At 39.8% G+C, this 15,367-nt stretch overlaps 1 protein-coding gene across 1 annotated transcript in view; it reads left to right on the top strand.

Moving 5' to 3' along the window:
• The window catches only part of Meikin (meiotic kinetochore factor), a 45,182-nt gene that overhangs the window by 4,142 nt on the left and 25,673 nt on the right, over positions 1–15,367 (top strand). Inside the window, exons 5-7 of the mRNA XM_028775840.1 lie at positions 9,495–9,626; positions 13,276–13,395; positions 14,517–14,556. Of these exons, the coding sequence (XP_028631673.1) occupies positions 9,495–9,626; positions 13,276–13,395; positions 14,517–14,556 (292 nt within the window). The remainder of the gene's footprint in view (positions 1–9,494; positions 9,627–13,275; positions 13,396–14,516; positions 14,557–15,367) is intronic.

Genomic DNA, 15,367 nt, shown 5'->3' with positions numbered 1-15,367 from the left:
TGTCTACAGCCCATTCTCATGGGGGCATTTTTTCAATTGAGGCTCCCTTTCCTCTGATGAGTTTATCTTGTGTCAAGTTGACATAAAACTAGCCAGCTCAGTGACAGTGTCTACACAGTGCATCATATGTACTCAAGTAACTACTGAAGAAAGCATCTTCTTTGCGTTTTCAATCAGTATCACCATCTAATGAAAAATTTCCTGATGATACTTGATTATTGACAAAATTAATTAGCAGCATTAAAAGAAAGGGCCCATATTTTCTTCTGATAAGACCCTGAATGTTGACAGTGATTATGAGATAAACTCTAAATGCACCTGCAGCACTGGACTCATGCATTCTTCAGACTGGAATTTTATTGGCTCCTCAAAAACCCTGACTTACAGATGACTTCTTCCCTTGAGTTACCAGACTTTAGGTCTTTCACAATATGATCACTTTTACAAGAAAGCTCACAGAGGTAAGATCAAAATCTATTTTGACATTAAGTACCAACATCTAGGACTATAAAGACTTGAAAGTATCTGGATCCACTGAGAACACACCTTAGTAAGTCCTGCTGTTTGGTGCATTTTCATTGTGATTTTCTTGGCATCTCTTATGCTGTGCACAAGAGGCAGTGTTTTTGATATAAGATTATAAAAGATCTGTCTAATTTTCTTGGTAAAGAAGAAAATGTAGCATGTGTGTGATATTGGCCAGTGGAAGTTCATTAATAGATGGTATGTCCTGATAGTTATCAAAGATACAGCACTAACTGGAACCATATAAACATGGAAATTAGGGGCTGGGGAGATGGCTCAGTCAGCATGAGGACCCAATTTCAGATCCCCATCATCTGCAAAAACTCGTGTTCTGACACACACACGCACACACCTGTAACACTAGTGTTGCAAGCAAGGGAAGAGAGGTGGATCCCTGGCCCACACTGCCCAGCCATTCTAGTCAAGCAATGAGCTCTGGTTTCAGTGAGAGTCTGATTTAAACAAAGAGTTTACCTGGAATTAACCTCTGGATTCAAACACTTGCACAGATTCATACATCACGCACACAATTTTTAAAAGGAAATGAAAGCAAAAAAATCTCACAAATTATGGTCTGTGAAAAATTTTGCTTGAGACACCTCTGCTCTTCATTTGGGTTGGAGTTGTCTGGTGCCTGGGTTGTTTTCAAGCACTCAATAGCCACATTTTAATAATGCAAGCCTCACTCCCCTAAGTTCTCTTGTTCTGCCCTTCTGCTGGCATGATTTATCTAAGTTACATATCCTGGATGGTCATATGACCATATCATGAGAAATTTGAAAACCCGGACACACTAGCTGAGTGCTTGCTTTCTCTGGGTAACAGTTATAAAATGCCTTCAGCCTTTGCTCAGGTCCACCACAAGAGCATCTCAGTGACTGCTCAGCTGTCTGTACTCACAGCCCCCAACTCCTTAGCCCTTTCCATGATTCTCAGCCTTCTTATTACCCTGCTGCAAAATTCTAATGATACCATTAACCAATACCAACAGAGTGAGTTTCCTGAAGCAGAGCTGCAGGGATTCCTAAAGGAATGTTGTGGCAAAGAGGAGTTTCAGAGAGAGCTGTCGGCTTCTGCCCTGTGTCTACTGTCAGAAAAGAAGCAGCAGCTACCGTCTTGCACCTGTTAAAGTCTGCTGAAGGACAGTTCTGTTTCATGCTTCTTTATCCTGTAGCAGTTCAGAGACCCTGAATGGGATGGGCCAGCAGTTCCAGAATCGTGGATGGGGCATGCTTGTCAGCTGGCTGATCAGCACTGAAGTTCCAAATCAACTACATTGGGGGAAAATTTGCTATAATTTCAGTAGTTTTCTGTGCCGGTGGCTTTTATCTCAGCTCCTATCCTTCTGCTTCATGGATTCTGAGATTTGATCCCTTGCTTGATCATGTCCTAGAGTTCCTGGATGTTTACCGACAGGCTCATGTTTTTCTTTCTCTGAGTCTAGTATTTCCTCAATGTTATTTTCTGTCCCTGATATTCTTTCTTATGCTTGATCATCTGCTGGTGATGCACTGTGCTTTTAATTTAATGAATTAACTCTTCAATAGCCAACACTTCTGGGTTTTATTTGTTTTTTCAGAATTTCAGTATCTTTGTTGAGATTCCTTTTCGTGTTCCTGATTCCCCACCCACATTGCTGGCTTTCTTATCTAGACTCTGACTTGATCTCCTTGCTTCATTTATCTGCTTGTTTGAAAACTCTGAAGTTGTTAAACATTTTAAAAATTAGGCTGTTGAGTTGTTTAGCATTCTGCCTAGCTCACTAACTTTGCTTTCAGCTATTGAAGAGTTGTGAGCTTTGGAAGGTGCTGTATTGGCTTGTTAATTTTGTATGGGTTTCAGTGTTGCTTGTGTCTCAGATGCAATGGATGAGTCTTTCCCCCATACTCATTGTTCAACCCCGTGGATCTTCTTCGTGGGTCTTTTCTTGGGCTTCCGATTCCCCGCTACCATCGAGGGGAGGAGCAGACAACTATATCAGAGAATGGTTTAACAACAAACCAAATATTAAAATGCAATCAAAAGCAATTGAGTACTTTGTTTACATTCTCACTAAGGAGCTAGGAGACTGATAAAATAAGCAAGTGATTTGAAGATTATTAATGTTAAAAATATTAACAATGAAAAGTACGAAGAAACCAGGTATGGTAGATTCAATACCATCACCTTTAATCCCAGCACTCAGTAGGCGGAGGCAGGAGGATCAGGCCAGTCTAGTCTACATAGTGAGTTCCAGGACAGCCAGGGCTGCATAGTAAGATCCTGTCTCAAAGTTAAAATAAAGTAAAGAGGAAGTGGGCAAAGGGGGAGACGTAGGAATGAGGACAAGATAAGCTTTGCTATTGGATATTATCAGAGCACAGAACACAGGCTGCTTTTCCACCAGTATCCTACAGTCTTTCTTTGCCTAAGTGTACTTGTGTCCTCAGGTTTGCATCCAGGTCAGCTCCCTGTGTCCATATGGTTCTCACTGTAGTGGCGTGTATGTATGGGTGGGGGATGGAGGGTGCACATTTTTTTAAAGCAGTAACCAGTTCTCTTAACTTCCTGCCAGCCCCCCTCCCCAACTGTCCCTCCTTCAGTTCCTCAACAGTCTGCTTAAACAATCCTCCCAGTTTTTCCAATACTAGCAGCTCCAAATTATAACAACTGCTCTAGCCTATCTGCTTTGCTCAGCTTCTCTTGGCTCAACTGTCTCCTAACAAAGTCTTCTGCACCAACTGCCTTCTCTTCTCACTCTGCTAGCCCCGCCCCCACCTCAGTCTCAGCTGGTGTTTTTATATCCAACACTGAAGGTCATAGAGTCACGCAGTTGTATTTTTTTCTATTATGTATACAGTATTTATTATGTATACAGTATTCTGCCTGTATGTATGCCTGCAAGCCAGAAGAGGGCATCAGATCTCATTATAGATGGCTGTGAGCCACCATGTGGTTGCTGGAAATTCAACTCAGGACCTTTGAAAGAACAGCCAGTGCTCTTAACCCCTGAGCCATCTCTCTAGCCCCCATCACACATTTTTAACAGCTAAGAATTCTTAAAGGGCCAGTTGACTAGCAGCTAGAGACCCTTTAAAGGGCCAGGCTCACAAGATAAATCACACTACCTTTCTCCCTATTTGTTTTAGCTACTAATGCAGTTTTGAAGCTGCTCTGGACACTCCCTGTAGCCATGCTGCTATTGTGATTTTGCTTCTTCACCCTTTCCAGTGTCTTTTCCAGGGTTCTCGGGTATCTGATGTGATCTTTCTGTTGATTTCTCAGGAGCATGTCCTCAACCGAGATAAGAACCTTACAATGATGTTTCTCTTTCCTGTAACTTGGGTTCTGCTTCCTGAACCTTTTATATTCCTGGACTGTCTTACCTTCTAGCACCTTGTGTTCTAGAGTTCCTCACTCAAGTCTCTTAATCTCCACCCCCAGTTCTGCATACTAACTTGGGTATGAGGATGCAGTATTCAACGTAATCTGTCTTAAAGCCCTTCTCATAGGCCTGTTGTTGCTCTTCATTGTAGATGGCCTTGTATTGCAGGAAACCAAAGTCTTGCTTAGGCCTATTAGTGGTTAGGTTGTAAGTGTTCCTGCTCAGATGGAAAGGTGTTCTGTGGCATGGGAGCCCAGGAACCACATAGCTCTGAGAGGAGGCCGCCTCAGTAGAGGTGTTGCAGCTCCCAGGGGAGGGTGTTCCCAGCTGAGCTGAGGAGCTCAGGAATCTCAGCCCTACTTCTTCTTTGCTTCTTTTCTTTTTCACTTCTTTGCTTCTTCCAATGAGAGAATCACAACAGGAAGTTAATCTCATAAGGAGGTTTATTGGAGGAAGAATTCAGGAGGAAGAGGGACAAATCCAAGAGTGGCTGCCTCTGCTCCCAGGAGCAGACAATGGGGGGGGGGTGAGCAAAAAAGGCCAGGGCTTATGTAGGTTTTCTTAGGGGATAGGGACAGAGCACGGCATGGTAGAGATTTCCAGAGTGAGGATTGGTGAGATTTCAAGTCCTGAGCTTGAGAAGCTCAGGGATTGGTAGATTTTCATGCTCAGAGGTTAATGACTTTTTTTTTCACACACACACATCCCTTCCCTGCATTGGATGATTAGGATGGGAAGTCCTTCCTGGCATGCAGCTTTGACTGAGGTGCCATCTCTGTGGAGCTGCTCTGGGAGGCTGGAAAGGTGGCCCTGCCATCATGGACAACTATGGTGGTATTTCACAAGGGCAGCAGACATAGGCAGGAAAGGAGGTGTGGCCACTGTGGACAATTTCTCATGATAGCAGTAGGCTGAAGCTTGCTGTTTTGACAGGTGCCACCATTTTGAGAGCTCCTGTGGTGGCTTCTTATGGCAGCCATAGGCTGGGGCGGGAAGGAGGGGCCAGCTGCCACTTAGATGGCTCTTGCTGCAGATTGCTCGGGGGCTGCATAGGCTCTCTCTCTCTCTCTCTCTCTCTCTCTCTCTCTCTCTCTCTCTCTCTCTCTCTCTCTCTCTCTCTCTCTCGAGAGAGAGTGTCTCTGTGGAGCCCTGGCTGGCCTGGAACTCACTCTGTCTCTGTAGACCGGCTGGACCTGGGACATCCACCCGCCTCTGCCTCTGCCTCTGCCTCCCAAGTGCTGGGATTAAAGGTGTACGCCACTACTGCCCGGCATGCTAGACGTTTCTTGTCCAGGCTTCTTTTTTAGCTTGCAGGAGAAGTCAGTGGCAAGTCAGGCTCTCCTCTTTACTTTTTTGGGTCAGTGGCCAAGGTTTTCAGAAGACTTCCCTTGCTCAATTCTGAATTTTATTAGTTTCAATAGTATCCTCAGCTTTTCATTTCCTGTGGAAATACAAACAAATCTGTGTCTCCAATGCAAAACATTCACTGACTTCCATTCTGATGTTACCACATCCTTATAGTATATAGGTTGATTTAACTCCACAGTTTTCTTTAACACAGGGTCTCTCAGCTGCTGTGCTTCCTTTCTCTTTAATGTTCAGAAAATTTAAAGATAACAGAGCACTAGTCTATCCCTGGGGGGTTCTTTATTCTTCCTTTTTGTTTTATAAGCATTTCCTTTAAGGTGAGATTAGATTTTTTTTTCTACAGCTGCTTGTTCTGTAGGATTGTGTGATATACCTGTAATGTGCTTTATATTATGATATGCAAATAATTGCTTCATCTTACTGGGGACATATTTGGGGACATTGTAATTATCCCAGAAGGTGAATGAGTTGAAGGCAAATAACCAAAATACAATCCAGCTTGGCATCTATGAGATTCACATATGCATCCTGCAGTCTCCTTTCTACTAAAGTTAACTCTTTCTCTGCCTCCTTTGTTAGCTGTCTTGGACTGTCTAAGTCTGCATCTCCTTGTAACAATTGAACCAAATTATATAACTCTTAAGTGGTTAATCCAGTGATGGGCCATAGCCAATTAATATCTTCCATTAATTTTTGAAAATCATTAAGAGTTCACAACTGATCTGATCTGAACCTTTGGTAGATGAATTTAGTTGTTGTGTTGTTGTTGACTTATTTTCTAACCTAGAGAGTGGATAGAATCTCCTTTTTGTATTTTTTCGGAATCAATTTTCAAACCCTAACAAAGCAAAATTCTTTTTGATTTACCAAATATTTTCTCTAAAGTATCTGCATTAGAATCAGCCAACAAAATATCATGCATGTAATGGTAAATAATAGACTGAGGAAATTGAATTATTAAATATAAATATGAATTATTTCTAGTGGTCGTTGCACAAAATATTGACATGAAAGTTTTTTGTTTGTTTGTTTAACTTTCCTTGTGGAAGAACTTTACACTGACAACTTTTTACAGGTTGATTATTATTATAAGTAGGCACTATGAAAGCAAATTTTTCCTTGTCCTCCTCTTGCAAGGAGATAGTAAATAAGCAGTCTTTTAAATCAATTATTGTCGTAGGCCATGCCTTATGTAATAAAGAAGGTAAAGGAATTCCAGGCTATAACAGACACATTGGTTGAATTACTCTATTCACAGCTCTCAAATATGTTAACATTTTTCATTCCCCAGATTTCTTTCTTATGGTAAATACAGGGGAATTTAATGGGGGTGGTAGACTCTTCTATATGTTGAGCTTCCAGCTCCTCTTGTACCTACTGCTCAAATGCCTGTAATTTTTCCTTAGTTAAGGACCAATGATCTACCCACAAAGTCTTGCTAGTCAACAATATAAGGGTAGGAACATTGGTATAATTTCAGCAGTTCTCTCCCTCCTCCATAAATTTGGAAACTCAATTCCTGTTTTGTCCTTTTTTTTGGACAACTGGCACAGACTGTGGTTGTTCTGGATGACATTTTTCAATACCTCCTCCAGAAGCATCTTCTATTTCATCATTAATTTTAGGGATTGTCTCTGGTATTGGGGGAATATTGATCTGAGTTTCTCACTGCTTTATTAAGTCTCATCCCCACAAATTTATGGCTATTTCAGCCACATAAAGCCTTAACTTTCCTATTTGACCTTCTTGCCCCACACATTTAACCCATTGCACTTTGTTTTATCTGAGATAACTTTCCAATTCCAAGAAACTGTATATAAACCATTTGAAGTGTCTGTTCTGAATTCCAAGATTTTTGTGAAATGATGGTTACATCAGCTCCTGTATCTACCAAACTTTCTATTCCGGTGTCATTTACTTTAAAGGCAACTTTAAATAAGGCCTTTAGTCATTAACAATTGTTTGCCAGAACACGTGCTTTCCAATACTTCACAGATCTTTCTACTGGAGCAGCTTTCCGTTGATAAAGGAAAACAGCAACAGCTGAACAATCATATCACCTGTGTTAAATTGCCTTTCTCTTTTTACATAAGCCATTTTTAATTTCTTCTTCGAAATCTTCATCTATAATTCCTGGATGTACAGTGAATCCTTGGGAAGTCAAACTGCTCCTTCCCAAAACCATTTCTACTGTCCCAGAGGGTGAAGAACCATAAACTCCAATAATTATTTTATCCCATTGAATTTTAGGAGACAGTGTAAGATGTTTATCTATGGCCAAGTCAAGAGCAGTACTGCCTGCAGTAGCATGCATTAGGTCTGCAATACTTAGTTGAGGTTTTTCTGCCTGCTTGTTATTTCCTTGCTGACAAGAGACAAATGGCTCATACTTTTTCTGCAGGGCCTTGAACTAATCATCCCCCCCACTACTTTATTTCCCAATGGCAAGGAATTGCCCTGGATATCTGTCTTGGACCTACACTCATTGGTCCAATGGCAACTCCTGACACATTGCCTGCACATTCCTGAAAGCCTAGGCCTTCTTTCTGGTTTATATTTATATATCTTGCCCTGAGAGATGCCTTGTTCACAATTTTGTTGCAAATGACTTTACTTCCTACAATTAAAGCACTGGGCATTTTGAGATTTGAGACCTCTAGTGGTTTGGTTACAGTTTCTTTGTAAATGATGATATCTTTCATAGTTAATATACCATGCATTTTGAAATCTAAAACCTTTAGCTATGGATTACCCAATTATCCTGGCAATATACACGCTAAAACCAATATTGGTCGTCTCCCTGATCCACTCTTCCATAGGTGCTACCCTTGCCTTTAATGGCATAAAAATAACCATTTTGCATTCTATATTTACATTTTCAGATCCCAAGGTCTCACACCAAGTGTACTTGACACTTAGTACTTATCTCACACCAAGTGTGTGTGTGTGTGTGTGTGTGTGTGTAATAGTGCTAAATTCATCTGTTGTTCCTGGCAATGCAGTTTGAGTTTCTCTAAGGATTTGTTTTCTCTGTAGCTTCAGTCTAGGTAAAGATTTGTATCTAAACCCTTTAACAGCTTTGATTCCTAAACAGTGTGTGACTCTATTTATAATGTTATTTTTGCATCCTCTTTCCCAGATCTCTTCTATACTTTTTATTTTAAGGAAGTGTCTCACTAAGTTGCCCAGGCTGGCTTTAAATTCATTCTATAGACCAGATAGGTTTCCCTGCCTCAGCCTTTTGAGTAGCTAGCATTAGTCCATGAAGCTTACACCAGCATGCCTGCCTTAGAGTTAGTATCATAGAGTGTGGTATAAATGTTATGTTTTTATAAGTCATTTTTATGTGTCTGTGTGTGTTTACATGTATGTATATGTACTGCATGTGAGCCTAGTGCCAAAAGAGGCTAGGGGAGAGTCTTAGATCCCCTGGAAATGGAGTTACAGACATTTGTAAGTTGCTATACAGGTGCTAAGAATCAAATCCAGGTTCTCTGCAAGAAAAACAAGTGTCCTTAACTGCTTAGCCATCTCTTCAACTCAATTTTTGTTTCATTTTCTTTGGGGTTTTGTTTTGGGGAATGAAGGGTATTTGCTGTGATAAGGATTGAATCCAGGGCTTTATTCAAATGAGACAAGTATTTTGCCACAGTCACACACCTAAACTTTGTTTTGGTTTTACATATGCACATGGAGTGATTCTAATGTAATTTGTTTAAAAGACAAACTTTTCTTCATTAAATCACTTACATGTCTTCATAAAAAATCAGTTGTACACATACTTGTGAGTCTATTTCTGGGATGTCTGTTCAGTCTTCTGTTTGTGTTTTTTGCTCTCTGTTATTTTAGTCTGTCACTGTTTTTTTAGATGGAATAGTTGAATTCATTCTTTTTTCTTCTTAGCTAATGAATTGCATATATATATATATATATATATATATATATATATATAATTGAATTTTTGAGCTGGATTACAGCTAAAATGAATAAGGAGTAGGCCATAAAAGTAAAATATAGGGAAGCTATCAGGAAGGATTATACTGTGTTTATCAACATTTGTTTGTCTAAGATCTAAATCAAAATTATTGATAATATTATGATTTTCTAATCACGTGTGAAGACAATGTTACGTTCTTGGTACATAACTGCATGTACATTTCCACAGATGTGCATTATTGGGATTTCAATTCTGTTCTCTATTCAGTTCAACCTTTCTCTGTTTTGCTTTGCTTTACAGGACCAACTGTGCAGCATGATGTTTCCAGCTATCTCCTGAGTTGTTCAAACACAGAGTCATGTACAGAGAGCACTGAAGAGAGTGGAAGTAGCTTCCCATCACCAGAACTGTTCAGAGGGTCAGACTGTCTGGGTGAGAATATCATTTCCTCCTTCGGTGGCTCTATTGTAAAACTGTTGCTTTGTCTATAAATCCTTCAGTGAATTCATTTGGACATAGTGAAGGTGTATTTGTTCTCTAAACATACATGCTGTCTTGGTCCACTTCTATTTGTTTTCTTTTACTTCATGTAGTTTTCCGACTTTTCAGTATATAACAGGTATTAAGTAGGCCATGTCCATGCTTGAATTTTTTCACAGTTATTTACATTTATTATTTATTATAAATAAACACTTTGGTTGACAATGAAAGACAACGTAGGCTTTTCTCTACAACTTCCTGCAACAACAGAAAGTTGTTTCTTAAAAAAAAAACAAGCTCATAAAGACACACATGCACACACATTGAAACGAAAAAACATGAACTCTAAGCCAGACACAAGACCACAAGTATTGTATGTCTTCTTTCATATATTGAAACGAAACAGACAAATGACTTGACAGTAGAAGGGGAGAATCTAGGGTAGGGGAGGCCTAGTGGAGGATGGTTTGAAGGAAGAACAAAAAAGGTAGAAAGACGGGAAGCACGATGGCAGCACAGCACTTGTAAGTGTGAACATGTCACAGTGAGACTATTCATTTGTGCAGTTATACACATGTGCACACCCATGCATACCCATGCACATATTTGTGCACACATGCATGCACAGACTCACATGTGTGCACACAGGCACACACACAGGCACACACACATTGATGTAATTTTTAACTGGCAGATATGCTGACTGTTCCTTTTTACTCAGAGGGAGCCTCTTTCCCGACAGGACCTTGCTATATAGCTCAGGCTATCCTTAAATCAAACCTGAGTTCCCCTGTCTCAACATTCTGAGTGCTGGGATTTTCTGAAGACTTACCTTTCAGAATGTTTTCATTCAGGGATTATGGATAACTTTAGGATCTTTTAATACCAGGGATACTGTGATGTTTCGATTTTTGATCTAAGTGACTCATTTTGCTGTGTTAGTTTTCTGTTCTTTGGTTTCAGATTAGCTATGTAGCTTTCTTTGGGCAACAGGGTATCGGTGAACAAAGATAAGAAAGGCCTGGAAATGTTCTTAACTGGCTTGGACTTACCCTCTTGTGCTTTTATATTCATGAAAATATAGATCCTTATTAACTTTTGTTACTGCTTTGGGACCCGAGAATGATAGGCCAAAATAAAACCAACCATAGGTAACTTGAAAACTACACAGAGCTGTTGCAGTTTGTCTTCAGATCTGGAGCAGAGCTCCCCAATCTAACCATTACACATAATAGAGAGTACATATGACCAACTTGTAGCTATGGTCAATGGAAGAAAAAAACCTTGGATTTCCATTGAGATCAGAAACATGACCAAGTGTCCACTATCTTCACTCCTATTCAATATATTGCTTGAATTTCTAGCTAGAGAAGTAAGACGAGCTAGGAAAACAAGTGGGCTATGACTACAGAAGGAAGAAATCCAGTTATCCAGATGATATGATTCCATAGGTAAAAAAAAACCCCAAAGATTCTGCTAGAAAATTCTTAGAGCTGATAAATATTTTTGGTAAAGTAGCAGGATACAAAATTAACATTAAAAACACCCTAATAACCTCTCTCTATACCAAAGACAAGCATACTCAGAAATAAATCTGAGAATAATCCCATGTATAGTATCCCTCCTCAAAATAAAATGCCTTAACAAATCTAACCAAGAAGGTGAAAGACCTTTATGATGAAAATGTTCATATGCTGAAAAAAGAAACTAAGGAAACACCAGAAGGAAAGACCTCTCATGCCCATGGCCTAGAAGAATTAATAGTGTAAAAATGTTCATCCTATCAAAAGCAGTATGACGATTCAATGCAACACCAATCAAAATTGTAATTGCGTTTTTCCCAGAAATAAAAAAAGATAATTATGTGTTTGTGTGTAGGCACATGTGCGTGTAGATTGTCCTCCTCAGCCACTCTCCACCTTACCCTTTGAGACAGGGTATCTCACGGAACCTGGAGCTGCCTTTAATCATAGCACTCAGGAGTCAGAAGCAAGCAGATCTTTGTGAATCTGGGGCCAGCCTAGTCTACATACTGAATTTTATGACAGCCAGGGCTACACTGAGAGACTTCATGTCAAAAACAAAAATATAAAAAGCAGTGTATTGTTTTTAATAGCTGAGTAATACTCCATTGTGTAAATATACCACATTTTTTGAATCCATTCCTCAGTTGAAGGACATCTGGGTTCTTTCCAGCTCCTGGCTATTATAAATAAGGCTGCTATGAACATTGTTGAGCATATGTCCTTATTATATGTTCGAGCATCTTCTGGGTATATGCCTAGGAGTGGTATAGCTGGATCCTCAGGTAATGCTATGTCCAATTTTCTGAGGAACCACCAGACTGATTTCCAAAGTGGTTGCACCATCTTGCAGTCCCACCAACAATGGAGGAGTGTTCCTCTTTCTCCACACCCTCGCCAGCATCTACTATCACCTGAGTTTTTAATCTTAGCCATTCTGACTGGTGTCTCTTCCAAAAGTTCAGTTTCTCTAAAATATCAACTGACTCTCTGAGATATCCAAAGTTACTCTAAAATTTCAAAGTCTCTCTAAAACTTGTAAGTCTTAACTGTGGGCTTCTGTTAAAAAAAAAAAAAAGTTAAATACTTTCTTACTCCAAGAGGGAAGAATCAGGGAACAGTCAAAATAAAATTAAAGCAAAGTCAAAATTTGGCAGTGAAAAACATTAAGTACTTGATAACCAAGACCGACTCATAATCCTCTGGGCTCCAAAGGACCTACAAAACACACACAGTTTGTCTCCGAGTCTCAGGCTGCTGTTCTCCTTAGCTGTCATCCCACAGTGCTGGCATCTCCAAAATGTAGGGGTCTCTGCTACAACTGGGCCACAGCTTTACCAGTAGCCTCTCCTGGGTTCTCATCCAGGGACTCTGATCCATGTTTAAGATTAAATAGTAGAAACACATAAAAAGCTAAATCATCTGGGGAGAGATGGAAACATAATTCAGGAAAGTCAAAAGATTGCCACAGTATACCAGAAGAATAAAATTTTTGTAGTATTTTATCACCACGATGTCTATATTGACTATGTCTGGAGATAGATCTCAGTGGCAGAATGTTTGCCTAGCATGCATGAGGCCCTAGGTTCAATCCATGGTCTCCACACATAAAAAGAATATCTGATGATATGTTGTGGACAGTGAGATAGGTACAGACAGGGATGCAACAAGGATAGCACCATTCTTCCATAGCTGAGGTTGATAGAAAACTTAAAGCTGATACCACGTAGTAGCAGTATGACTGTTGCTTACTGACATGAGGTTTAATGGACAGAGAGGAGTATAGCAAATGGAGAGAGAGCCAGTTATGTGTGTGCTCCTGTCCTGCAACTCAGTGATCTCTGTAGAGCAAAGATCCAGATGGAAGACGAGGAAGGACAGAGGATTGGGCTAGGCTATAGACTATTAGCCTGATGCCACCATGACTTGTCCTTGTGTTCTGCCATTCTAGACCTTCAATCACCATAATCTGGAATGGATAGTTATGCACTTGCATACACACACATGTTTGTGTGTGTGCGTGTGTGCGTGTGTGTGTGTGTGTGTGTGTGTGTACCATGATATATTTTGCTTTTTAGATTGGGAGCATCCCAAGTTGGAAGATTACATGCTCTACAGGAATTCTACTCTTCTAGATACCAGTAAAGCAGTAGCTATAGAGAAAGCGCCACAGTTTGCAAACCTCTCTGCAGTTTTGAGTGAGTTTTTACATTACTTTTTTTTTCTCTCATTTGGAAAATCTCTCATGTGTGTTGGAAAATGAAAGTAGGGTTCTCGTCTCTCCTAAATGATTTCCAAGCTAAGCCTATAAGCTGAGATTGCTTTTGGCTTCAGATAATACCTAACAAGAGTTTTATTAAATGTGGGCTTTATTTTATTGTTTACATTTTATTTATAATGTGTCTGTATGTGTGTGAGCATTATGTATGAGCATGTGTCATAGTACAAATACAGAGTTCAGAGAACAACCTGAAGAAGTCCTGGGGATCAAATTCACATTGTCATCCTTGGCAGCAATCACCTTTATCCAGTGAACCATCTTGCCGTCCCCCAACTTTTAATATTACAGTTATTTAATGTATAGATGTGAGTGCACGTACATATATATGTGCCAAGATGTACTTGTAAAGATCAGAGGACAGCTTTTGGGTGTTGGTTTTTTACTCCCATAACATGAGTCCTGGGGGTCGAACTCAGGTCTTCATACATAACTGGCAAGTCCTTTACTGACTGAGGCTTCTCTCAGCCTAGCTCAGTCTTTTTCGTTATTGTTGTTTTGTTTGCAGGGCTAGAGATTGAACCTAGGGCCTGGTGCATGCTTGGCAAGCTGTTGAACTTATTCCTCTCACTGACCCACCCTAGTCTTTGAGATAATCTTCTTACTGTGCCTAAACCCCATTGATTCTGCTAAATACATAAGAAGGCAGTTGGTGGGTTTTGTAACCAACCAGCCATTGTTTTCTCATATGTCAGATGGGGAAAAAATAAATCGGTGTGTTTGGTTGACATGATTATTGTAAAATTCCCAAGATAATATTTGTGAATGACAACCAGATTATAAAGAACTGTCTAAATATTTATATATCTTGTAACATTTCATAATACTTTTTGTTACGTTTTACTTTTATATTTTCAAAATACCTTTGTCTGATTTAAGAGATACATACAAAAAACACTATAAAACAGTCAAACATAAGCTCAGAAGTTCATTATGTATGTTGGATAGAAATATTTATTTTTATTTAGGATAATTTTGCCTTCAGGGGCACCTTTGGATTATCTCTATGTCTAATGGATTGATTTTTTTCCCCTTTGATAGGTTCCTCTTCAGAAAACCATGAGAAATGCCATAGGAAAATGTAAGAACTAAAACATTTGATGTTGTGTTTTTCAAAACCCCTTATTGTAAGAGTTCTGTAATAGTGATGACTGCCATTCCACAAAGTCAGATGAACTTAATCCATGCGGTGTTTGCTCAGCACTTACTCTGTGCCAGGAGTGCCCTGATTTCTGGAATACAGTAGGAGTAAAATCAACTACACACAAACACGCTGTCCACATCAGGTCCATACTGCATTGTGGAGAGATAGACTTTAGGTAGGTAAACACGCTGCCACGTGACGGTGATGATACCGAGGAAAAGAAAGCAAGATGGGCTCTGGAGCATTGGGCTGAGGCTTGCTCCCCTAAACAGTGTGGTGGGGAGGCTGCCATTGGAAAGGCATCATTTGAGCAAGTTGGGCAGCTAGCACTTGAGACAGAAGGACTAGCCAGAGGAGGGCTCTGGGGGAATACACTGAACTTCTAGGATATTTGAAAGTAGAATGAACAAGATTTGTTGATGGATCCAGAGATACAATGAGAGAGAAAGTGTGTTTTATAAAAATCAGCGGGTGTATTTTTATCTTTCTGAAGTTACTTTGTCAAAATTCAATCAGGCTTCATTTTGTGGAGATTTGTCAGTCAGGCCTTTATTAATTCATGTTGGCTATTTTTTCTCTTTTTTTCTTATTTTTTAAATGTTAATCAAAGGCTTTATAAGTTTGGTAATGCTCAATAACAAGATGCCCATACAAACAGATGTGTAACCCAATACCCAACCTAGATATACCAACTATCTTTGACTGGCGGGGATATGGGAATATCTGCCTCCATGTTCCCCTTCCCACC

Source organism: Grammomys surdaster, unplaced genomic scaffold, assembly GCF_004785775.1.
Source record: "Grammomys surdaster isolate TR1022 unplaced genomic scaffold, NIH_TR_1.0 262, whole genome shotgun sequence".
Lineage (NCBI taxonomy): Eukaryota > Metazoa > Chordata > Mammalia > Rodentia > Muridae > Grammomys > Grammomys surdaster.
Note: the sequence above shows the minus strand (reverse complement) of the source record. Positions and strands in the feature narration are given on the sequence as shown.